General features: G+C 29.4%; 3 protein-coding genes across 5 annotated transcripts; 2 read left to right on the forward strand and 1 right to left on the reverse strand.

The window, feature by feature from the left end:
• The first annotated feature begins 9,032 nt into the window (after positions 1-9,032).
• Positions 9,033-11,915, forward strand: LOC107962978 (protein WAVE-DAMPENED 2). 2 transcript variants are annotated; one of them, XM_016899596.2, is made up of 7 exons: positions 9,033-9,166; positions 9,912-10,320; positions 10,544-10,641; positions 10,776-10,869; positions 10,966-11,037; positions 11,136-11,246; positions 11,350-11,915. In XM_016899596.2, the coding sequence occupies exons 2-7, from the start codon at positions 9,916-9,918 to the stop codon at positions 11,650-11,652; spliced, it is 1,083 nt and encodes a 360-aa protein (XP_016755085.1). In that variant the 5' UTR covers positions 9,033-9,166; positions 9,912-9,915; the 3' UTR covers positions 11,653-11,915. The 2 variants fall into 2 exon arrangements, with proteins under 2 accessions (XP_016755085.1, XP_016755071.1); XM_016899582.2 differs by having other exon boundaries at positions 9,084-9,668.
• Positions 11,916-14,688: 2,773 nt separating this feature from the next.
• On the forward strand, positions 14,689-16,227 carry LOC107963001 (uncharacterized). The gene is made up of 2 exons (XM_016899605.2): positions 14,689-15,583; positions 16,093-16,227. The coding sequence occupies exons 1-2, from the start codon at positions 15,097-15,099 to the stop codon at positions 16,170-16,172; spliced, it is 567 nt and encodes a 188-aa protein (XP_016755094.1). The 5' UTR covers positions 14,689-15,096; the 3' UTR covers positions 16,173-16,227.
• Positions 16,228-17,637: 1,410 nt separating this feature from the next.
• LOC107963004 (uncharacterized) lies at positions 17,638-20,534 on the reverse strand. Of its 2 annotated transcripts, XM_041080109.1 has the most exons (4): positions 19,946-20,534; positions 18,611-19,851; positions 18,153-18,279; positions 17,638-17,958 (listed from the first exon to the last, which is right to left on the reverse strand). In XM_041080109.1, exon 2 carries the CDS (start codon positions 19,839-19,841, stop codon positions 18,939-18,941), a length of 903 nt encoding a protein of 300 aa, XP_040936043.1. In that variant the 5' UTR covers positions 19,842-19,851; positions 19,946-20,534; the 3' UTR covers positions 17,638-17,958; positions 18,153-18,279; positions 18,611-18,938. The 2 variants fall into 2 exon arrangements, with proteins under 2 accessions (XP_040936043.1, XP_016755097.2); XM_016899608.2 differs by having other exon boundaries at positions 17,638-18,279.
• Positions 20,535-26,892: the final 6,358 nt, after the last annotated feature.

The following is a 26,892-nucleotide window of genomic DNA, read 5'->3' on the forward strand; positions in this document are numbered from 1 at the left end:
GCCGTGCGGGGAGTGCATCATCACTCTAGAAGACGTCGCAGTACAGCTCGGGCTCCCCATCGACAGGAACGCAGTCACGGGCGTAAGTTCGATCTCCAGGCCGGCAACCCTTTGCTATGAATTACTTGGATGCTCACCAAGTGAGGGGAAATTTGCCAGTTTGAGGTTTTCATGGCTTAAGGCCAATTTTAAGTATTTGTCAAGTACTGCCAATGAACGAGAGGTGATGCGGGCCGTTCGAGCTTACATTATGCACCTTATAGGGGGTGTACTTATGACGGAATCAAACGGCAGTACTGTTCACTTGATGTACTTACTCCTATTATCTAATTTGCATAACACCCGTTCATACAGTTGGGGGTCCGCAGTGTTAGCCATGTTGTATCGAGAACTTTGTCAGACAACAAATCCTTCTGCGATGGACATAGGCGGATGCCTCATATTGCTGCAGTCGTGGACACTTTACCGGATGCCATTCTTGGCATCAATTAGTCACCAATTATATATATTTCCACTTGTTAATAGGTGATGAATTTTTATGCGTTATAACAATTAGTTGACTTTTTTTTTCGGATTATGTTGTTCTAACAATTTTTTTCTTAGATGGAGCACAAATCCGGGTATTGGAAGGTCATACACGGTTCCGACATACCGTCTGATGATCGAGAATCATTCTGGAGAGGGGGTAAGTTTTTCCAATATCAATTTTATTTTATTATTTTATTTCACTTAACCTATGTTAATGTAAAAAATGTGATTAACTGTGCAGTTCATTTGGATGTCGTATTCTGTTCTAGAAATTATGGCGGTTATTCCATCGTCTGCCCGCGTCTACTCAAACTTATGGTGTATTAGCGCACCCATTATCAATTTTCAGATAGTGGAGTGGTATCATGGCGATCGAGTACTTCGGCAATTCTGTTGCATTTAATATATCCCGAGTCCGCCAGTACAATTGGGAGATATCCATGGGATGACCAGAAGGGGGATGCATGGGCTTGATTGGAGAGATGAGCATGAAGAATATGTTATGATGTGGAACAACCGGTTTGGGAGGGTACCTTAGATGGATCGTGGCTTGGATCTCCAGCCCCCATTACAGTATCTATAGTGGTACTGTGAGATAGGAAAACCATTTTTGTTTGGTGGGCGGTCGATGGTAGTCCCCCCACATACGACACGAATTGGGCAACATCTTCCAGATCCGCATCATGCACTAGTGCCGGAGCCAGAGCCGGAACTACACTCTGGAGGTAGTTCTTATCATCCAGATTTAGGGGGCGATGACTATTTCTCGGGCTCCTCAGGCCACGGATATCATTCAGAGTTTGATATCTTCAGCCCACTACCACCTCAGTACTCCAGTCATCCCGGCTGATATTTATCTCAGTACTCTGCTCCTTTCGGCCCGTATCCACCCATGTACTCAACTCCTCCGCAGGTTTGTAAGGAAGAATTCCCACGACTCCATATTCTCTTTATCTATGATGGTAAATGCAATCGGGAGCACGTTATTGTTCCCGTCCTGAGCAATTGCTAGAAGTAAGATCTGTGTATATTTACCGTATAGTCATGTCCCATCTACTTGTACAAACGGCTTGCAGTGAGGAAATGCACGTACACATGGATCAAACGTCTAGAACATCCGTTGAAAAATTCTTTTTTTTCGATTGTAGTTGCTTATCCGGGCTATAATAAGGTCGTGTTTGCAACTCAATGGCAGTCCCTGGTACGTACTCCCTCATAGCGGCAATCTATCCCTGCAACTCATTATATGATGCATCGAAATCTCCGTACAATTGCTCCATTGCCATCTGTTTAGCTATTCATGCCTTCCGGTATGACACTCGATACTGGAATTGTGCCTGTATTTCGGCAATCAGTATTGAAACTTTAATGGTCGGCATGTCTTCAACCATTGGCATGATGCACATACAGATAGTTTTGGAATCAAGTTTTCGATGATCATCTGTCATATGTGATGAAGTGCATGTGTGAGACTCAATAAATTTTCGTATATCCTACATCTGCGACTTTTGGATAAATACAGCTCGTATCCGCCAATTGCAGCCTTCCGTCGACTTCCAACACTCTCCAATATATAATATCGGTTTAGACACGACGACTTTATAGTCTACTGATGTATTCAAACTATACCGTTTAATGGAAAATACGTACTCTTCATTATTTTCGAATCTCTGGCCCATGAACAACTCCTCAGGATTCGAATATATGCCCATCCGATGAGCAGATTGTATTTTAAGGTACTCTGGGAACTCAGCTACATGCACCGCATCGGGGTCTATCCGAGACATGTGTGCCTTAGGATTATTATGTATCACAATACGATGAATCTGGTTCCCGACTGAAGACGCATTAACATTTACTTCCTCATTCACGCCTTCATCGTCAATATCATCCAGGACCTCATCCATGTCGGGATAATTTTCACTATCGACTTCATGATCAGAAGGATCACTACTATGGTATACATTATCACCAACCACAGCAGTCTCGGGTGCAGCATTAATATCAATGTCGATCCCATGTATAGTTGATTGACTACCAACGTATGATACCAGAACCACCATACACGGTTCTTGAGCTCCATCTTCTTCACTAATGGAGTGGGATCTTCAATTTCCTCCACACCAGCTAACTCAGCAAATAACTGAATCGGTGCATTTTGGTTGCTCCAAGTCCCACAATAAAGAGCGACCATTGTCTCCACCTCTTCATCGTCTACAAGTTCCATTTCGGTGAATTTTATGGGATCCGTCGAAATTGGAAACTTGTAGAAAAGTTTCGAGATCTTTCTCCCACAACGTTTATAAATTTTTTCACTAATTTTTTCCTTCATATTATCAAAAGAGATATTTCTCTTGATCTCATTGCTACTTGTTTGCGACATTCAAATATACATCCTACGCTTGTTGTCAAAATTTCTTCATCAAAATAAATGCATACGAAAAACTGATTCTCCATATTCAATACTAGATCTGTTAAAAAAATTTAAAATTCTCAAAATAGTTTCGAATAGCAAAAAAGTTACATAAAATTTTTAATGCAAAATTTTTCATTCAGAAGCTAACAAAATTATTAATCTAACAAACTTTTAAATAATAAAATTTCTAACAAAATTCTACATTCTTTTTAAAAATAAATAAATTAAAATACCTTATCATTCTTCTTGCTTTCCTTTCTTTCCTCCTTCTCCCTCTCTTCTTACTTCTATTTTGCTGCTAAATTTTCTGTATTTTCTTCATCTGATTTTCGGGAGAATATATAGGGAAAAAATTAAGCATGTGGGCCCCACCAGTTGCGCCTACCAAGAAGGCACAACTAGTCGTGCCTGTCAGATATGCTCAACTAGTTGAGCTTGTCAGATAGGCGCAACATGTATGTATGCTTTTCCCGTCCATATACACGGGTTGTATACTAACCTGAAAATATATATATATAATAACTTTTTAAACGAAAAAAAATTTAATATTAAAAAAATGGGTTGCGCCTGTCAGGTAGGCATGACCTAAAAAAATATATCATTTTCGTAATTAATCTGGCTGACAACCCATTTTCGTGTATAAATTTTTTTTTATAATATTGAGGTAAAAAACCCAAAATCATATATATATTAAGATGCATAAATGTTCCAAATCATTTGAATGCATAAATTTTAAGTTGTGTTTGTTTCACTTAAAATAACTTTTGAAAAATAATTTTTAGAAAATAGATTAATTTTTTCAAAAAATTAATATATTTCTGGTGTTTGGGTGATTCTGCGTATAATATCTTTTATTATTTGGCAACTTTTGTTTTGAAATTATTTTCTAAAAGTTGTTCCTTGTAAAGCAAATACAACATAAACTTTTATATATATATATATATGAGAGTATGTATTGAAACATTAGAGTTGAAAGGGATAAATATAACTAAGCATTATTTAAACAAGTACTCATATTTATATAATTAAAATATCCATATTTTATACTGGGTTAAAATATGTCATAAGTCTCTGCGTTCTTTATAAATTTGAAATTTAGTCCCTATACTTCTATTTTGGAAATTTAGTCCTGCTTTTTAGATTTCAAAAATTAGATCCAATTGCTAACACTATTAAGAATATTTTGTTAAATTCATGCTAACACTATTAGATCAAATTGCTAACATTTTTTAGATTTCAAAATTTAATAATATTAACAATTCGACTTGCTTTTCAAATCTAAAAAGTAGAGGGACTAAATTATTGAAAGTACTGGGACTAAATTTCAAATTTGTGAAGAGTATAAAAGTTATGGTATATTTTAAACATTTATTATTAATATATTTATAATTGTAATATATATCTATTATTAAAATAGTAATAAAAATATTTTTCAATAATATATGAAGAATATTATTTTTAAAATTTATTATTAAAATAAAATTAATATTAAATACTTTATTAAATTAATAATTTAAATTAATAAATTATTATATTATTAAATATATATATTTAATAATATTAAAAATTATAATATTTAATATTAATTAAATATATATTATTTAAGTTAATTTTGATATAAAAATAAAAATTACTCATAAATGAGCTCTTTTCTGGAAAAGGGTAAGTCATATTACATGTAAAAAAAGACTTATTTTTCGTTGACTAAGTTATTTTTCCATGAAATAAACACATGAATGAAATTGCATTTCTTTAAAAAATAAATATTAATTTAATTAAACTTTTTATTATTGCAAATATTATTTGTATTAATGAAATTTAATTCAATCGTTTTCATTGTTGTATGTTTTTTTTAATATTCTTTATATCCGTTTTACGATTCATGTTCGAGATTTTTGGCTGCCCTTCTCAATAATATTGTCTCCAATGTTTGAACCTAATCATTTGTTCATCATTTTGAATGTTTCTAATAGCATAAACAAATCTATCAATTAACACATTTTTTTTAATTTCCTAATTGTTTTGTACAAGTAAATGAAAATAATCAATTGAAAGTTTAACTAAACTTAAACTAAGAAAATTATGCATCACCTAATTTTATCCTTTTCTTCTAATGGAACCCACTTTTATTATTATTAGTATTAAACCCAACTTCATTTATTCACCTAATTGCTAGCTTGTTGTCGCCTTTGGCTTTTAGACGTTCACAATTCCATCATGCAAATAAATCAATAAATAAATTGTAAACCCTAAATCTTTGTTTACAATTTAGTCCTTCATTCACGTACTTAGGGGACAGTAATCACATCATGCAATTAAATTATAAACCTTAAATATTCCTTTCAAATTGCTCTTTCATTCACCAAATTAGGGGACAATAAGAAAAGGATAAAAGAAAATTGAGCAATGGGTCCCTCCATGTTTTACTTTATTCATTTCACTTCTGTAACTTTTAAGGTTAATTGCTCCCTTCACATCTAGATAGGGATGTAAATGAACAGAATATTCTCGTGAACCGTTCGTATAACGTTCGTTTACTAAGCAAAATAGATAAGTATGAACAAATTTTTTATGTTCGTTTAATAAATGAGTGAACATGAACAGAGGTGTGTTCAGTTCGTTTATGTTCACAAACAAGCTTGTTTATTTATTAATGATATTTTCTTATAAAAATATTAAAATAATATCTTTGTGTGTGTATTTATTGTTTGCTTGTTTGTTTATTATTCATTAACATTGTTCGTGAACATGTTTGTTTAATGTTTGTGAGCATGTTCGATTAAGTTAAATGAATATGCTCGTGAACATTAAACAAACGAACATGAACACACATAATTTTAAATAAACAAAAATGAACAAAAAATTTGAAATTCTTAACGAACACAAACTAAACACGAACAAGCTTAAAAATAAGCAAACGAACATGAAAAGAGGTTTGTTCGTTCAAGCTCGATTCACTTACAACCCTACATCTAGACTTAGGGTTAATTTGGTTGCCATCACATTTAAGCTTTAAATTAGGGGAACTTTATAGTAATGTAGTTGGTTTCGCATCGGTTTCAGCTGATGCACGTTATTCTAATAATAAATTGGTGCAATCAATTCTCTTTTCCACATTGTTTAAAATTTTGATCCATATCAATTGCATCGATCCGTTCTACCCATTTCTAATAGTACCGGTTGATACATGAATAATAGTAAAAGATATAAAATTTCTAACATTTTATTGTTATGGTAATAAACAATAAAAATATTTACCAAAACACTGTGTAAGGACTAATGTATGAATATTCTATATTTGAAATTTATTTAATATCATTCATTTAATATTTGTAAATATTTTTATATATGTACTAAATTTTTTTCTTAAATATCGATAAATTTGAAACAATACATCCAAACAGACCGATATTGGTATGTACCGGTTTCAGTAGAAAAATAGTGCATCCACTGGAACAGTACTAATCACCTTGCTTTATAAATCAATTCAAAGTTCAATGAACATAATCAAGGCTTAAATTAGGAGAAATTGTAAGACTTTAGCTTATATTACAAACTCAATTAAATCTAAAATTAAATGATTTAATCTAAAGTGATTAAGTTATTCGATTTGATAGAAGTTAAATACTATACATTCATTTAGTTACTTGATAGATATATCAAATTAAAAATTGATAATTATAAATCGATATTGTCTCCACTTACATAAAAACAATAGTAAATTTATAGCTTGATAATTTAGGATTTATGTAACAAAAGTGAAACAGTCAAGAGGAAAAAATAAATTTATTGTAATGTTTTTTTTCGTCAAACCCAATTATCGACTCTAATTCCATATCAGGTAATTATATATATGTAAATAATCATATCATTTTAAATATTCTTGAATAATTGTTTATATAATATTAAAATTTTCTTTTGCATAATATCAAAACCTATGACTAATGCATATACATACAGTATGACTCGTTTATTTTTCAATTTTTATGTAATTATTCCATGTTAAACATGCATTAATCCAGGGGCGAAGCCAGAACAATTTTTTAAGAGGGCTGAGTGAAATTTTAAGTTTTTATATTCTATATCTTTATAATTTTTATAATTTTATATTTAATAAATTAAAATTTTTAAAAAAATTTAAGGACTTACATAACAATTCTTTTTTTTTTTATTTTAGGGGGCCGGGCCTACCAGACTCCTAGATTCGCCTATACATTAGTCCATATATTTTTTTTAGAGAAAAGGAAAATATATTTTGTTTTCCAATTAGAAAATCTAAAGCTTTGGTTTAATTGACTAGCATTAAATAGTTTAAGATAAGATGACTAGATTTGAAGCATTGTTTAGATGCTATTTTTTCACATATGCATTAAATCGAAAGCCTCTCACTTGGTTATCTTTCATATCAAATACGATAAATAGTATTCATACTATTTTCACACTCTTCACCACCAACAAAATCAAATAATAAAATAAAATCGATGCTTTGATTCTCATTTTTAATATAGGATAATTTTAAAATTCGTGATTAATGTTCATTCCATTAATAAGTTTATAAAACATAAAAGATTAATCATTGAATTTATTTCGATAAATTATTTTAAACTCTTACAAAAATTATTAGTTAAATCTTCATTTTATACAAATTTTGATTCATTGTTATATCCATCTTGGATTTATATATATTTTTAATTATATTTTTACGTGGAATTTGTCTCCTGTTTAATATTAGAAGGAAGGCTTTGGAGTAAGGAGTTTCACAAAGAATTATCTGTATTGAAAATTTTAGATACAATTCCAAAGGACTTATGAAAAGGATTTACCAAATTTTCACCATAATTTTTTTAATAATTTTATTATAGATTTTGAGGGTTTCAATGCATTCAAAACCACATCTTCGTATATTAATAATAATATCTATATTAATTGAACTAAAACTCGATCGACAACTTTAACTATAATTTTGAATAATTATAACTTTAATCTTCAATTTAAACCCTGTTGATGGGTTAAAGAGAAATAACCCAACGAGTCAAGAGTAATAAGAAAAAATTTAAATAACTCTTAGAGAATAAAAATATAAAAGAAAATTGCGTGTTTAAAAAAGTATTTAAAAAAAAAAGAAAAAGAAAGCACATTTAGAATCTATATGTGGGTTCTTGATTGATGGGTTGTGGTTGAGTATCTTATACAGTAAACCTTCCTTATTAGGTCAATAATGTGACCTAATGAAGTGTGCTTACAGGATATGCGAATGATGGTACCAATTCGCAAAATATAACATTTTAATAAATACGAAAATAACATAACATTTATAGAAAAGTGATTGATTTAAGATTTGTTTAAAAAATAATTACTTAACTTTAACTCGATTAATATAAAAATTATTGTTAATACATAAATATATAAATTTAAATATATTGAAATAATTATACTCTTAAATAATTTTAAATATTATATTAAAAATAACAAATATAATTAAAAATTATAATAACATCGTAACAAAAAAAAATTGTAATTGAGGGGTATATCATATATGGATCAGCCTTACCAACAACTATACATACACATATAATTATTACTATATAATTTATCAACTTGTGAGAAAAAAGATAGCAACGAGTGGATGAAGGAAAAAACAAAATAATTTAATAGTGAGTCAAAAAAAGAAAAAAAAGATTCAACAGTAACACTACTTAAACACCACTGGTTAGCAAAATCCATGAAATAAAACCCAGCTTTCAATGACTGAGAGACCTAAATAAAAGCAAAAATATCACTTAGTGTGTGAGAAACTGTAAGGGAAAGAACACAAGCTGAAGAACAGAGAAGAGAGGGACAAAAAGGTTTCAAGATCTTATCAGATCAAAGCTAGAAGATAACAGTAAGAGAATATATATATTATGTATATATGTGTATCAATGTTTATCTTTCTGGGTTTTTTTTTTTCTTTATATTTTTGGTTTTAATATAAGCAATGGGATTTGATCTATTTTAATTGAGTTTTTTTTTTCTTGTTGCTGTCTTTTTCAAGGTATTTTGCTTCATTTTCATCTTTTTTTTTTCTGGGTTTTTACTTTTTTATCATAGTAATGTGGGGTGTTTTTATGTGAAATGTGTGCCAGTAAATGAACATTTTCAGTAAATTTATCCTCTCTCTTTTTTCTCTTTATCCTAAAGCAGTTCTGGGGTTTGTTTGTTTGGTCTAAAACTGCTGGATTTGTGGGTTTCTTTTAAAAGCTCTTTTAAGTGATTTTTGTTTTTCTTTATGTGAATGTGAATGCTAAGAAATATGGAGCTTTAACTAAAGCTTCCATTTTTCTCTTGGATTTTAATTTTTGGTTAATATTTGCTAAATTAAATCTTCTCTCTTTATCTTTCTTTGAATGAACTTTTCAGTTTTTTTTTTCCTGTGTGTGTGTGGGTCTATATTTGGTAGAATTATATGTAAAGGAGACTAATTTGGATTAAAAAGTAGAGTCTTGAATTCCATAATTTGTGCTTAAAGGTATCATCTTTCATGTGAACTTCCAAATGATTCCATTAATCTTCTTCTGCATTCTTGTTTGAAGAGTACAATGGTGACCTTTTTTTTGCATCCCAAATGTGAAACAAAGGTAAAAGCATTTCAATGTTTGGAAAAAAAAAAGAAAGAAGTGAAAGTGAAAGTGAAAGTGAATTCTTTGCTAGGAGCAAAAGTAATCACCATTCGATCTCGGCTCGGGTATTGAATTTTTACTGCAGATCATGGATGGATCTACATGAAAAATCATGTTTTATTTGATATGTGGGTTATATATATGCACTAGGAATTGTGTAGTGCTTGTCGTTTCTCGGTCCAGTTCTTTGTTTCGACAACTTGAAATTGCAATCTTCCATGGTTTTTCAGTGTCTTGTTTGGTTTCTTTATTCCTTTGTGCTGAGTTTGGCTTTTCCGAGCTAAAAGGTCATCTTATTTCTAATGCAGTTTGATGGGGAGGGAACTCACTGATGTGCATATGGATGATAAGCCCAACGGTGTTGTGAAATCGAACGGTGTGGTGAATTCAAATGGTGCTCCTAGAGTTTCAGAAGACACTGAGTCAAAGAACTACGAGGTCAAGGAATGCACTGAGGAGAACTCCATTGTCCATAATGGTACCTTGAATGAAGATGTGTTAGGTGTCAAAAGCTCAAATTTTGGTACCGATATCCCTGATGAGAAAAAGGAAAAGATCGGAGATCAGAAGTTCACCGACCATGTGAAATTAAGCCCTGTCGCATCTAAATCTGGTGGTGCCGGAGATATTCGTGTGCACCATAACTCAAAAGCTGGTGCTAACGGCATAGCAAGTGTTCAATCTACACCTTCTCCTATTGCTACAAAGAATTTTGAGGTAACTAAAATTCTCGAGATTTAGTTTTGTTAGACAACTCGGATGAGCAATGCACGATCCAAGAGACTTAACAAGTTATGGTCTTTTGACATGCTTTGAATGACATTGTTGATAATATGAATTATTGATGTTCTATACTAATGGTCCGGTTTATGATAATTGATGTTACTTAATTGTTATATATGTATGGTGTTGAACTTTACGATCTTGCCATTTCTTTCAGCGAAGCTCTCCTCTGACTCCTTCGATGTCAAGGAAGCTATTTCAGCCTTTCGACAGGAGGCATCCCGATGATGAGGATAATTGGTCTGTTGCATCCACGTATCCTCTCTTTGGTTTTAAGAAGTTAAGTTACGATGCTAGGAGTCTCTATCCGAACTCTATACTTTTTGTTTTAACCATTTTAGGACAAGGGTTTTTATTGTTTTAGTCGAGTTTTCTTTAGCTGTGTCTAGTACGGTTGCATCTTTTCGTACTTCTAGATCCAGGGTAACTATTGGAACTGCTCCAACTTTCAAAAGTGCCGAACGTGCTGAGAGACGGAAGCAGGTATGTTCTTAATCTGAGTGGCTGATCTTCGAAACCTATATTTTCCACATTTTGGGTTTCAAGTTATCGAAATGTATAATTTTTTTTGCCATCCAGTTTTACCTGAAGTTAGAGGAAAAACATCAAGCTTTGGAGGCCGAAAGAAGCCAGTGCGAGGCTCGGACCAAGGTACGTGCTGTTTAAAATTATCTCTTCCATAAGATTCGTGTTCGAGTCAGGTCTTCTAGGAGAGCTATAACCGTGACATTTATTTACATTTCTTGTAGGAAGAGCAACAAGCAGCCATTAAGCAGCTTAGAAAAAGCATGGTTGTCAAAGCAAACCCGGTACCGAGTTTCTACTATGAAGGACCTCCACCAAAAGTCGAACCGAAGAAGGTAACTGAAGCCTTTCTCCTTGTATTGTCAATTCAACATAACCCTGAGTACACTGTGATCAATTTAATGAAACGTTTTCATTCTTGCTTTTATTTCATTTCAGTTACCATTGACTCGGCCAAAGTCACCAAATCTTTCTCGGAGAAAGAGCTGCGGTGATGTAGTCCACTCATCTGTGGACGAAAAGGCGAAAACATGCTGCCGGACTCACCGCCACAGCTTAGGTGCTCAGACAGAACGATCCGGTACTGCAAATGAGGTGAAAAGTAAGGGTCGGGTTGGCGGGCAGAGCAGTAACGGAGCTGGTATGGTGAAAGATCGATCAAAACCGGTAACGACAACAATGAAAGCTGCTGCTCCGAAAATCACGAAGCCGAGTAACGGAAACATCACTGTTGAGTCATGAAAATCTGGTCTTCTTTTTACCATTAATGTGAACTGTATATTGTTTTGTAGGTTATATATATATATATGAGTTATATTGATTCTAATGTGGTTCAAGTGCCTTGTTTTCATCTAATATTATTTTTTAAGATGGACTGTATTTTTATTTTATTTTATTTTTCTTGTAAAATTCTCTTTTTTTAGATGTATTTGGGATGGTAGTAGATCGAATATTTGTAATACTTGAATCTGTTTATTATTATTATTATTATTATGAATTTTATTTATTTAGTCTTTTGTGTTTGTGTTAATGAAATTTCTCTAAGTATTCCTTTATTTAAAATTTTGTGTTTTTATATTGGTTTTTTTTAAATGAATTTATTTGGATTTTTAGTTTAATTTAGGGATTAAATTGTATTTTCAATATTTAATGGGGGAGTAATTTCGAAATTAATATTTTTAGGAAATTCGTTGGTTAGGTTGACATGAAAACTGAATTAATAAAATATAAGAAGGAAAAATACCAAAAAGAAAAAGTGGCCTCAGTTAATTTTTAATTTTAGTTCAGTATTACTAAAATTAAAGTTTTTAAAGAATAATTAGAGTTTTCAATTTAATTAAGATTAGATTTGATAAATTGAAAATTAATATTTTTAAGGTAAACTACCCCATAGAAAGTTTTTATTTGGTCAGTTGATTAAAAAAAGTTATACTTTGATTATTTTTGAAAGTTTTCATTTAAGTCATTTATCTATTTAAAAAAGTTTTTTTTTCTAAAAACATTATACTGGCGAACTTCAAGCAACGATTTGATGATTGATATAATGGATCAGTACCCGTCAACAAGTAGAAGAACATACCTTAGTTCCAAGTCGATCTAATGTAAGTTTCGGAGATTGGAGAAAAAAATTGTTTAAATTTTGGCTCACAAATTTGTGACATCCAAATTTTATAATAAAAATTGATTTGTATAAGAAAAGGGAAAAGAGAGCTAGGCTTTGATTAGTGCAAGCAATAGTGATCAAATTGTAACTTTTTTTTAATCAAGTGACTAAAACAAAAATTTACTTATAATTTAGTGACTAATAGTATAGTTTACTCATACTTTTAATGATTTAATTTTATATAGCATGATTAGATTTATGAATTTTTTAAGATTGTAGACATGAGATTATTTAAAAAAAAAAACTTTTTAATTGAAAAATCATATTTCAACATGTTGACAAATTCTAATTTTAAAATTTAAATATGTAAAAAATATTAGCGGATAATAAATCGAGTAATAAGGAGTTTATTGTCTTTTAAATAATATATTAAGTTTTAAGTTTGGTAAATGAAAAAAATAATATAATTTATCCTTAATTTAGTTCAACCCAACTCGACTTTAGATATAGTCGGAGTCTAATATGGTTATTGAATTTGTTATTAATAATAAGTTTAATATCCTTTAAACTCCTCAAATTATGCTCAAATCAAGTCCTCAAAAAATTATTATAGTTTAGATCATGTCCTTTTGTTAGCTTGGCTATTAAATGCCTTCTTATGTTTTTTTTAATATGCTCTAAATTAAGTACGAATGTATATTTAATATGTAAATTGAGGATTAAATTAGACTTATTTATGGATTAGGCTTGAAGGTCTATTTGAAAAGTAGTAGGGTTTGAGTAAAAATATATATTTGAAAAATAGATTTGGACAAAAAATAAGACCTGTTTTTTAAATAGACCGAGCCTCGGGTAAGCCTTTTTTGGCCTGAGTCCAGCTTGAATTTGCAAAAAAAAAAAAGAAAAAAATTGCTGCTGCGGCTTTTTCATTGTTTTGTCTATTATATTATTATTTTGTTATTATTGTTTGGATATTATACAACTCTTATTTTATTATTAATTTTGCTATTATTTTAGAGGTATTTGGTTGCTAAATTGCAGTTATATTAGTGTTATTAAATATTTTTTTAAAAAATTTTATTTGTTGGGAAACATTTATTTTAATATTTTTTTGTGTATTTGATGTATTATAATTTTTAAAATTTATTTTTATATAAAAAATTTTAATATGAGCAAGTTAGGCTGGGCTGAGTTTGGATTTTAACAATTTTATCTGAGCCAGGCTTGGCCTAAAATTTATGCACATTTTTAGGTTAGGCTGAGGTCGAGCGTAAATCTTTTACTTAGCCCGACCCATGGACAACTTTAAACTAAATTAATAAAAAAAATTGATATCTTACAATTTTAATATTAAGATTTAAACATTACATTTTAATAAATGATTATATAAATCAATCGGGTTAACCTTTCATATGGTTAACATCACACTAGTTGAACAATACAGAAAAAAGCAAAATGCAATCAGATTTAACGTTAAGTTAGGGTTCTAGTTTTGTTTGATTGATATTCGCCTCCCTAATTACATCAACAAAAAGTGAGTAAAAACACAAATTACCACAGTAATTTGTCACAATTGTTATGGAGATAAACAAAATGGTAGTAGCTAGAAACCCATTGGCAACCACAATTTAAACCAATACCCGACCATTTCCGACACTAACAATAAATAAAATAGTTTGAGGGTTTCCAAGCAACAGTTATAACTGTATGGTGTTAAATCCCTTAAACCGATTCAATTGATTTAATTCGGTTAATTGGTCGGTAACCGAATTTAGTTTAGTCAAATGTCGATTAATGATTTTTTAGAATTTCAATTATCGGCTAATTTAGTTCGAAACCGGATAATTAACTGGAATATTTGTTGTTTACAACACTTACGTAGTGTATTTAATGTGTTATTTGTTATTTTCACCTTCATTCAAAGTTTTTTAAACTATTGAATAAAAGCAAATGAATATTAGCAATGTGTTTTCTTATTATGTTTTATATTTATTTTAACCAAAAGATAAAAAAACATATAAATTTTGATTAATTCGGTTAATCGAAATATCTCAGTTCGATTAATGGTAAAAAGAATTTATATTTTGAGTAATTCGGTTCGGGTGTTAACCGAACCGACCCAACCGTAATGACCAAAATGTGAGTAAAAACACAATTATAACAGTAATTTGTAACAACTATTATGTTGGTAAACAAAATGGTAGAAGAAAAGACATTGGCAACAAACCAAAACCCGACAATTTCCGACACTAAAAATACATAAAATATTTAGAGGGATTTCCAAGTGACAGTTATAAATGTATGGTATTAAATCCCCTAAACAAAAGCCAATCCTTTATTTCACAATTAAAGCTCTCTCAATCATTTTCACCTTCTAGCAGGCCATGCTATTTAAATTTTTTTTCATAATTTCTTAATTTTTTTATAAAAAAACACAAAATATTGACCTAAAAATAGATAAACACCTTGTAATCCATAACCTAATCCCTGACACAGCCCAATTTTATTTTCCTCCGTCATTGCTTCAGCTTTCCGCTGCCACCATTGTTGATACCGTCACGGTTTTTAGGATTGCTGTTGAAATGGCGAAGAAAGAAGAGATGAGATTAAGGAAAGCAATTACGTTTTCGTCATGCGGATCGGAGCCAGACGAATTGCGACGCATGGCATTGAAAGCATCCAAATCGTTGAAAAGCGACCGGCCTTTGTCGAGGCAATTATCGATGTGCGAGGCGTCAAGGGACATCGCGTGGGAGCGACGTAGACAACAAATGCTTAAGCAACAACAGAGGGAAAGAAAGGGGATTGATGTAACCGATGGTAAAAAGTTGACAGATGAAGATCTGCATGAACTTAAAGGGTCCATCGAGCTAGGGTTCGGATTTGAAGAAGAACAAGGGCAAAAATTATGCCAAACATTGCCGGCTTTAGATCTTTATTTTGCTGTAAATCGTCAGGTATCGTCAAGTCCGGTTTCGAGCCCTCATGGCGGAGGTCCAGCCTTTACGCCGTCATGCAATGAGTTCGAAAGCCCTAGAAGTGTATTGGATTGGAAAATTTGCAACCCAGGTAATGTCTCAATGCCATTGTGTTAGAAGAAATATTCGATTCATATTTGAATATAGATCATAACTAACGATTCTACAAGAACCTTAATTTTAATGGTATTCGTGTTAGATACATATATATATATATATGTATAATAATCGTGCATGAGTTATATAGGTTTTACATGTTTGGTATCTAACTTTCATTTTTCTAGAAATATCCATTCAAACATTAGGATCTAGGTGACATAAAATAAGTTTTTCTTAAATAAAATGCAATTATAATCAATTATTTGGCATGTTGGATACTGATAATTGAGTAATTCGGTCTTTTCATTCTTCTTGAAGCACTTAAACTTACGCATATTTGAACATAATTACGAGAATATAAACCCTCAAATACATGAAAGAAATGAATGTGCTCGTGTTATATATGTATCCAATATCTAACACTCTAGCTTGAATAACATAGAAATGAATGTACTCGTGTTATATACGTACCCGTATTAATAAATTTTCCATTTTTTTCAGGAGATAATCCTCAACAAGTTAAGACCAATCTAAGGCATTGGGCACAAGCTGTAGCATGTGCCGTGATGCAATCATATTGATAGTGTGGGATGCAGAGGCAAATTAAATGAAAATACACACACAATAGGAAAGTTGATGGCAGCATTTAACAAATTGGTTTGTCACATTAGGTGTTGACATTTGGCTTCAAGGAAAAAGTTCGAGGTTGTGGGTTCAGAGATAATAGAAGAGGTTTGTCAGATGTTGAGATTTGAATTTTAGATCGAATGGATACGGCACGTTAACGATGATTAGATGAACTAAATGAAATAAACTTCAAAGATTTCACTCTGATTCTTTGAATGCTTATTCTTTTAAGTTTATTTTCTTTAGCAAACCAAAATTTGAGGCACAGTATATGTACCAATAGAAGATTTTTTCCTTTTTCTTTCTTTCTTTCTTTTAATTTCTGTATGATTGATTGTTTCTATAATATTAACCAACATGTGTCATTTTTCAATTCCTTAGGAATGAAAGACACTATTTCATTTATGAAAAATAGATTTGCTCATTGATCGAAACAAATTTATATTAACAGAGTTATGTTTGTCCACTTTTAATTTATCTAAGCCAATGATAGTAGCCGATTATTTAAATATTGAACTTTATATTAGTGTTAACTAAAGATTTGAACACAAATATTTTTCTTACTCTAATTGTGTTTAATCGACCAAGAGATCGAGTTTTGTTAAAATCCAATTGATCTCTCTTAAAAGTATTGATAAATAAAATTAAAGCCTTTGAAGATGTTTTCTTTTTTAAGTTACAACTACATCACCAGTTCCGATCAAAATCAATTATTATAAACACTAAATTGAATAACTAATTCAACGATTAATTGAAGCTAACTATAACCAAAATAAATCTAGAGTAGACATCCATCTCGCATCCACTTTTCATAAAAATAAACCTACTCCGTTTGGAATGAATCAATTGGGAATCTATTGGGCAATTTGAATTTTGCCGTCTCTAATTTGAAAAAGAATCCATTCATTTACATAAAATTCTACTTCAACTTAAGATCTAAAAATTCTTAAAGTCTTAACCTTTAAAAAAATTATTTTCACCAAAAGGTATGAATTTTTTTTGAAATCAAGATTTGTTCATATGAACTTATTTGCACATGTTAATTGGATAGGTCAAATCAATTTTGAGTTCAAATTATGGATTTGTACTATTCGAGTTTAAAGCTCAAGCTTTTCAACTTAGATCATTATGTCAATTTAGGTTGATATCATTTTGTATTGTTTGTTTGAATCATTTCAAGTTCGAATAATTTCCGATTTAATTTTTTTGAGTCCAGATAAGTTTAGATGGTAGGTTTGCACTTGGATGCATAAAATGTGCATTTGTCCCCCTTTTTTCTTCCCTACAAAAAGTTCATTGCCAAGCTACCCATAAATTATGAAGTTCACAGTTAGAATGTTCAAGTCATTCTCTAGGATTGAGATTAGGAATTAATTCAACAATGATATTTAGGGTTCTGGGATACATTAAATCCAGATAAAACTCAAAAATATCTTAAATGTATTAAGAATCGACTTTTAGGGTTGTGAAGAGAGGCTATATATGAACAAAACTCGAAAACGAAACAAAAACAAACAATCATCGCATAAAAGAAACTTTGTTTGATTCTCTCGCAAGGATCAAACATCATCGCATCGCTAATCCTAAACCTTAATCCGCTCATATCCAAGACTTCAATAAGCCCCAAGTTCTTGCTACAGGCAGGCAGAAGATGAGTTCCAAAAATTGAACATTTGAATATGGTGATGGATAAAGTTGAACATATCGCCTTCGTTTCCTAGTTCTACGGATATAAATCAACTGAGAAATTTAAATCCATTTGTTATTATGCTTCACTGAGTTCAATGGAAGATTAAACTCCGTAAAGCAGTTCTGAAAGTTTAAAGCTTTCATGGTGTGAAAAACAAGCTGAATTTCCTATCACACTCTGCAATCTATCAAGAAAGTGTTGCAGATACTGAATGGTGTCCCAGTTCATGTCAAAAGTGACTTACCTTTATTGGTTGTTGAATACCACCTCAATCCGATAATTCCGTGAACAAGAAGTCATGAAACTAAACACTTCCCACGGCTTAGGAAAAGCCAGCATCCGTATCTTGGACTAGACCATCCTCTTCAGCCCTACATCAGGATACAATCATTCTGAGTTTCGACGGTTGACCTCAAGATATTCTGCGCATTAGTCTGAATCACAAGTTTCCTAAGAACCTATGCTACTCAAACTCGGGTGTAATGTAAGTGTCAAATAAGGGTATTGTTCGTTTTTCTCTTTTCAAGTTTTTCTATGCATTTAGAGAGTCCTTGTAGGATCATATCCCCATAACAATGTCTAGATAAGAATCAAAACACGGATACTTCAAGAAAACTAAAGAATCAGAGTAATGTAGTTTCCAATGAACTAAACCGATTCATGTTGACTTCAACTAAGGCATACTTGCAGTTAGACACATACCGCTAATGCATTAATGCTTTGAGGAGATTTCAGCTCTGCTAGTCAATAACTTGTCGTCCGCAAAACCAGCTCGAACTGCAGCTGTAAGAAGATTTGAACAACTACCCATTGAAGAATTTCAATTCGTATAACAAATATTGATAATTAAACTAATGTATCAAGGATATACAGCAGACTAAGAACACGGAAAAGAAAAACAAATGGTTCGATTTTTCAATCGAATCAATCGAACTTTGATCACAAGTGTATATAAACATCACCACTCAAGAAAAGTTTTTTTATGTTAGCACTTTTGAGAGAGTTGAAGACGAATCTATAATCTGTTTTTCTACTCATTCTTCCAAGCATACAAAACCAATGAAAAGCCGAGATTTCGTGTCTTCGAATCTTGAAACCGTTGTGAGAAAGACCATTGCAACGTACTCGGATTAGTGATCGGTTGGCTAATCCACAACTTCTCCTCCGATGAAGGCAATGCCTTGAACATAAAAACGGCATTCCCGACCGATGATCCGAAGAGCCAATTATGAACATCCCAATAAACTTCAACAGCCATCCCATCAACCAAAATAGTATAATTCCCTCGAAACTTCCATCGTAGCCGCTTCACTTGCATCAAACTCTTGCCGTCCACACGAATCACAAGACACGGATCGTTTACCCCGATCGTGTCGCATTCAATCACAAGATCGTGAATCCGACCGGTATTGCAAAACTGTGCCTTAGTACCGAACACCCTTTTGCCGAAAACATGTTCCTTTTTGGCCACGAAGAGGGCATCCAAAGGAACGGGACTAGCATTAGTCTTTTTATAAGCTTCTTTTTTCATGTCACCAAGAAGCAATACCATTTGTTTATTAGCAACAACACAAACATAAAACCCTTGCGATGGTTCCGGTCCGGAACTGAATTTCGCCGTCGAAAGGTCCCAAAATATGTCTAATTTACAAAAATATGCTTCTAAAGACTTAGACCCTTTTCTTTTAGAGAATAACCATGGCTTTATATCAACTTTACAAAGACATTGATTTGTAGAATCATCAATACCAACACTTAAGCCTTGTCCCATTAAACTCTTGTTCCAAGTCACAGTTATTAAACACGATCTACCTAAGATTTGACATTGATAAACACAAAGAACTATGTTTTGTCCATTTTTACTTGTGTTTGATGATGATGAATCAGCTACTTGAACCCCATTTTCACCAAAACATGATGGGAAATCCCTCATTTTTGCAACCCTAAAAAAAACCGCACAATCTTAAAAAACTGAGACTTTGAAACATTAAAAACAGCAAAAAGTAACAGAAACTAAATGGGTCCTAAATCTCTTACCTTTAAATTGATAAAAGAAAAACTGTCTTGAATCTCAAAACTGATTGTCAAGGCTTGATTTTGATATGGGGCACTGCATTTTTTTTTTCTTTTTTGCAAGAAAACTCAAATACTCATCAATGGAAAATGTCTACAGCTTCAAAATTTAAAGACAAATTTAAGTAAAGTAGAAGCTTTCAATAAGGAGAGACAAGTAGACAAAAAAAAAAAAAGCAGAGTTCCTTCACTGTAAATTCCTCTGCTATACTGTTATCATTATCAATCATACAATATATCAATTTGCAAAATTCTATTAATTTTTTTTCCTAAAGAAATGAACTTTACCTCTATAGACAATGACAGCTTGAAAAAAGAAATTTAAAAAAAAGGGAAATTAGAAGGATTTTAGAAATTGAGTAATTGCTGGAAAAAGGCTGGATTTTGAGGATTGCGGTTGAATGACAAAAGAAAGTAAAGCCAAAAGAAATTGAAAAAAATGAATAAAATAGAAAAAGAATCTGTCTTTATAGGCTTAGCCACTTTCTGTGATTGTAAGGTTTTTTTGCTTTAGCTGACATGGTCACATGTTATAGTGAATACCCAAATTTTAAGCATAAAAATTGATGGGATTTGGGAGCTAGCCATGTTATTGCTGTGAGGCTAATTTTTCAAGTTTCATTGGACAGTGGGAATATAATAAAGACATATAACATTAACTGTCGGGTCCTTTTTTTGGTAAAATTAATATAGGAAAAAAAAATTCAGCACACTTAAATTTACTTTTTTTTATATGGATAATAATTTTAATATTAATTGAGATCAAATTTAATTTAAATTTTTTATTTTAATTTTTAAATTCTTTTTTATTTTTAATAATTGATAATTTTTTTAATTTAATTTTTAAAGTTGAGATTCCGATAAAATATATTATGTCTATTTATAATAATTCCGGTTAATAGGTATGACAATGTTTTATGTTATCTTTTAGATCTTTATAAATTAGGCTTTGAATATATTTTTTTATTAACGAATCTGATTCAATCTGAATTATCAATATCATTTTAAAAAAATAAAAAGTATAATAATTTATTTGGTCTTTTAACTTTATAAAAAAGTTATTTTAGTTCTATTTAATTTTTCGACTTTTTTAATCTTCGAACTTGTATTATTTGTCAAATTATCTCAAAATAAATAAAAAAATTTAAATATCTTAAATTTACTTTCAAATATATATAAATTATTTTTAAAAAAATTAATTAAGTGCTAACGTAATAATCTTTTTAAAAATATACTTAAAATTAAATAAAAAATCTAAAAAAAAGCAAATAATTATATAAAAAATAAATTAGCAAATAAAATAATTAAATAAGACCCTTTTCGACATCATCACATAAAAGTAAACATCAATTTTCAATGCACCGAAAGTCAATTATTAACTATTAATTACCACATTTAATGAAAAATATTACTATAAAATTATCAATTTATTTTTTTACATTTAAGGAAAAAAATTATCATATAAAATTTAGTTTATTAATTTCTTTAAAAAAGTCACTTAAGTTGATATTTTTTAAATAAAATTTCCTTTTTTTCTCATAATTATTTTTTTTATTACTAGAATTTTTTTAAAAAAATCACTAAAGGATATTTTATTGATGATTAAGGTAAATATCAAATTGAAAAGGAAAGAAAGATTTTTTTTTAATTATTAAGGAAAAAAAAAGGAAAGTGTTGTTCACGTGCAATTATGGCGTGTGAGAAAATGTTTAAGATCTTTTTTAAAATTAAAATTTAAAATTAAAAGGTTTTTAAGGAGAATAAAGACGTGGAATTCACGTGCAGCTGTCCATGTTTAGTTGGCGTGCGTTACAGCCCGTCGGGTCCAACCTTTTTGTTTACTTCCGCCTTATCGGGTCTTTAAAACCCGACGCGTTTCAATTTTTAGGATTTGGATAATAATAGATTTGATATTTGTATTTTTCTAAAATTTTAAATTTTGTATTTATTTTTTTATTATTAGTGTTGAAATAAATTTTAGGGGTTAGGTATATTTTAATTAAAAATTAATTTAAATATTCAAATATTATCTAATTTTGTAAAAGATAAATCGAATCTCTATAAGTATTTGAAGCCGCACTATATATAGTCATTCATAATTTGGATAATTGGTGTTTGCATATATTGAATTTGATGTCACCGAGAGATGTTCAAAGGTCAAGTTGTATTTGGTACAAATTGAATCTATTTATAATATTAGAATATTTTATATTTTCTTATACTCGATTTGACTTAAAATATGAATTTTGCATTTCGTTTAAGTCTAATTATATTTATAAATAGTTAAAACAAGTTAATTTTTGGCTAGCATATATTTTTTCAAAAATAATTCTTTGATATAGTCACGGTGGAAAATTTTAACCCATTTTGCTACATGTCTTTTAAATGTATTTGTAGAAATTAAAAAAATAAACCATCTAATAATTTATTAATTAATTTGTAAAATTAAAAAACTCGTCTCGAACAAAGGCAAGAGGACCATATGTGCAATAATTTCATGAAGCATGGGATTCCATTCTGAACCCAAACCAGGACCTTTATATAATTAATATTATTTTAATTTATTTAGACTTTAGTCCTTTTTTTATTAATTATTATTACATTTGCCATGATTAAGACCGACACATGTAGCCGCAATCATCGGGCCAAAAAAAAAAAAAGTTAATCCTTACACTAATTTACATTAATAAAATAAATCATGGTACATCAAATACATTGTGATTGTGATTGATTAATCAAAATTTGTTCTCTCTGATTTATAATTTAATCATTTTATTTAATGTAATAATGAATCATTATAGTACTAAAGTACTTATAAATAAAATGTTTAATCTTTTAATATGGTTAAGGATTTGACACTTATAAAACTTGAAGCCTAAGTTTGTTTTTTTATTCCCTTTATTGGATTGGGACCTGAAAATATAAATATATTTAATGTTGAAAATTTATATCGGTTCGAATTTATATTTGTTTAATAGATCTGTTTAAAGATCATATTAAGTGTTTAAATTTAAAAGATTATTCGATATTTAAATAAAAATATTAAATTTCTGTAATTTAGATAATGTAAAATTTAATATATAATTCTATAATGCAAATATTAAAATATATGATATTTTGTCTTTTTTTCTTTAATTTGTTTATGTTTAAAGGTTTAAAAAAATAGAATATATATAATTACTAAATGTTAAATAAAAAAGTAATATGTATTTTTAAAAAATGAACAGGTCTAAAAAAATTAGATTGATCGCTTAAATATATGAGTGAGTTTTTGGGTAAAAATTAAGATTGATATTTTAAGTTGGACCAAGTCTGGACAAACATATACAATTTTAATACAATGCATGTGCTTGGCCCAAACTTCGCTCAACCTTATCTATAATAACTCAATTATTAAATAACCTAATTTATTATTTCAAACAAAAGAAATAACATAATAATAATTTTCTTTTTATTGATAATTATATATAGCTGGTTATGAATATCTTATTAAGTGGATGTCCATCATGATTAAGATAAAGTTTTAATGTACTTTAAATTCTAATTGTTATTAGAATTAAATCTTTACTTCTTTTATACTTCTTATGCCTATAAATGGAAACTCTGATAAAACATTGTAATAATCCTTTTTTATCAATAAAATACATTTTCTATTATTTTCATATTTCCTTTGTTCTTTATTCTTTTCATTTCTCTTTATTTTATAATATTGAAATCTTTAAAAATGTTTAATCCTTATTTTTAGGTTCCATTAAAAGCATGATCAAGAAATGCCTATTATATCAAATGCCAACTTTTTTACCATATTTTAATAAAAAAAATTGTGATTTTACCATTGAAATAGAAAAAAAAATGATTAATTTTCTAATATTTATAACATAACCATTCTATTGAAATTAAAAGATATGATTGATTTTGTTGGTTTTTATTGGCATCATGATTTCTAAGTTTGATTTTTAGGATTTTTAATTCATTAAAATGTATAATTGTTGAAGTTAGAATTTTTTTTAAAAAAAAGTAAAATTAAATTAAAAATTTTATGAGCTAAAATGTACTTTTTTTATATATAATTTTAGAAAGATTGAAACACATTTTTATTAATTTAGAGCACTAAAATACAAATTTATCATTTATTAATTTTTTTTAAATTTTAAAGGGTTAAAACACAAAATTTTTATTTTAGGGGATTAAGGGGCAAGACCCCTACTTACACTCCTCTAATGATGCCACTATCTTGGTCGAATTTTCTCATGCACCCTTAGATAGGGAGTTGGCAAGTGCCTCGGTTCTCCTAAAATAAAAATTTTTTACTTTTGGCTATTTAAAATTTATAAATTTGTAAATTAGTATATGATAAAAAATTACACTTTAGCCTAAAAGAAGGATAAAATTTTGATTTAATATTTTAAAATATTATAAAGATATAAACTATTAAAATTGTACAATTCATTTCAATTATTATAAAACTATATAATTTAATTCTGCCCCAATTTTTTTTTCTAATTTTTACCCCAACTCATAAATATCTTATATTTTATAAGACATGAGTTTAAGTTTAATCATACGTAACATACATATTTAATCTTCTCCCACACTCAACGAGGCACTTCCATTTCATAAATTTATCACCTTTTCAAAAACTTGAGCTTTTAACAAACTCACTTTATGAACCCTCAATAATAATCATTCACTTGATCAAGTATTTGATACTTATAAGGCTTGAGATTTAAGGGTGTCTTGTCTTGTTGTTGATTATGAATTTATTTTCAAAAGCATAAATGAAATTCATACTTTTTCAAACAAATATTAATTTGTTTTTCTAATATTTCTAACCTACCTGTTTTTTTCCCTTTAAAATAACATAATAAAAATAAAAATAATTTCGTTGATTGAGTCTTAATTTGATTTTACCAATGCAGCATGATAAAAATATATTATCCTCTTATTTATAAGTTGGGAAAATGTTATGATTAATTTCATATAATATAATGGACCAATTAAACTCAATTAATTAATTTAATTGACAGATCGAACCCAATTTCAACTACATTACTTTTTTTTAAGTACATTGACATTCATATAAGAAATTCCATTTTTTTTTTGTTTTTACTTTTAAATTTTAGGGGTAGAAAAAAAAGAAAGATAGAGAGTGGGCATAATGAAAATGGAATGCAAAGAAATTGATGGGGGACAAAAAGAATAGAAAAGGTGCAAACAAGATAATTTTAGTAGCTTTGCCTACCTAGCCTTTGCCATTTGACACCCTTTTTCATCATGTCCATATATATTATGTAAGAAATTGTCATCATTCAATCTTGCTCCTACACCTCTTTTCTTTTGTTTTGTACCATTTCTAAGTCAATTTTGGTTCATTAATTTTTGTCATTTATTAGAAGCAATGCTTTGATGCTTTTAAATATTCTAAGGCTTTACCAAATATGAAATTTGGTATAGAGTTACTTTTGGGTGGTGTTAGATTTCCTTGGAATATCATTCCTTTTAAATATGATAAATTAATTTTATCATTTAAAAAATATTAAAATATAATTAAAAATGATAATACTGATAACTAATTGGGTGTAATAGTAAGGTATATTACATTTTCAATTGGAGAATGTAGATTTGAACTTTGAAGACTACATTGTTAAAAGTGATAGTCACTGACTCTAAATATGAACCGTAAAACGGACATGCATAATATAAAAAAAATTAAAAACTACGGTATATAGAGGCCTCTCAAAAATAATAAAATTATTATATAATTTTTTAAAAATTATAAATTAATAAAATCATAAATTTCTAAAAAATTATGATTGTTCGAAAGAAATTTTGGACTTGGTCTAAAAAATATAGCACATAAAAGAACACATATATATGTATTTTATATTTAAATTTAAATAAAGAATCTTAGTCAAATTAATCTAAATTGATAGATATTATTTCATTAAAAAATTTAAAAATTCTTTGTAAATATCTGTATATATAAGAGAAAGGATTGTATGAAATGAGGACGTCACGTCATCTCATATTAATTTTTAATTATTTAATGACGTTTCAATAAATTTTTTTATCTCATTGATATATAATTTTAATAATTTTTTAACTTAAACTCTAAAACCCTGAACCTCGAACATAAACTCGAAACATTAAACCTTAAATCTCAACTCTAAACCTTAAATTTTAAACCCAACCTTTAGGAAGTAAATACAAATTTGTGGGGTTCTTGTATAGTTTGGAATTTTATATTTCTTTTATTGGGAGAAAAGAATTATCCATGGTATGATTAAACTGTTTTTGTTATCTTTATAGACAAGAAAATTATTATTCTGAAATTTTTTAATGCCTTTTGGGTAAATGAGAATTTGTCATCATTGTTCTAAAGAAATCTGATTATCATTACACATCCAAAATTCCAAACACTTTCCCAGCTTTTATTTATTTATTTATTTATTTTTATTGTACCTTTTCATCCCTAAAAAAATTGACAATTTAAAGGTCAAAATATTAATGTATAAATTTCAATTTAGGGCACAATTGGGATCTTCAAATTGGACAATGGACATGGCCTCAGACAATCTCAATATCTTTTTTTTCCCTCATATTAATATTTAAATTTTAAATAAAATTAATTTATAAAATAATAATTTTAATCAAATTGAATCAACTCGAATTTGCTTCACACCTTCATTTCCCCTATTATAAATAATAAAAATTTTGAAGAGCAAAAATTAAAAGAAATTTTCATATAGTTTATCCACTCAAATGAATTGATTGCTTTACTCTAGACAGTTTTATATATTGAAATTGAGAAATCTTTGCCATTGATGTGCCCGGCAAATGTCCCGTACCTTAAGTAAGACTTTTTGGCTCGAATTTAGTTTCGTCTGAATATGTAAAGAAAACTATTTTTT

The sequence above is a fragment of the Gossypium hirsutum genome, chromosome A11 (assembly GCF_007990345.1).
Source record: "Gossypium hirsutum isolate 1008001.06 chromosome A11, Gossypium_hirsutum_v2.1, whole genome shotgun sequence".
Classification (NCBI taxonomy): domain Eukaryota; kingdom Viridiplantae; phylum Streptophyta; class Magnoliopsida; order Malvales; family Malvaceae; genus Gossypium; species Gossypium hirsutum.

Excerpts from the sequence above, each read along its gene's own strand:
- LOC107963001 (XM_016899605.2), top strand. The coding sequence starts at position 15,097 with ATGGCGAAGAAAGAAGAGATGAGATTAAGGAAAGCAATTACGTTTTCG. Across the intron at positions 15,584-16,092 it reads TTGGAAAATTTGCAACCCAG|GAGATAATCCTCAACAAGTT; the intron begins GTAATGTCTCAA and ends CATTTTTTTCAG.
- LOC107963004 (XM_041080109.1), bottom strand. The coding sequence starts at position 19,841 with ATGAGGGATTTCCCATCATGTTTTGGTGAAAATGGGGTTCAAGTAGCT.
- LOC107962978 (XM_016899582.2), top strand. The coding sequence starts at position 9,523 with ATGGTGACCTTTTTTTTGCATCCCAAATGTGAAACAAAGGTAAAAGCA. Across the intron at positions 9,669-9,911 it reads ACCATTCGATCTCGGCTCGG|TTTGATGGGGAGGGAACTCA; the intron begins GTATTGAATTTT and ends TTTCTAATGCAG. Across the intron at positions 11,038-11,135 it reads AGTGCGAGGCTCGGACCAAG|GAAGAGCAACAAGCAGCCAT; the intron begins GTACGTGCTGTT and ends CATTTCTTGTAG.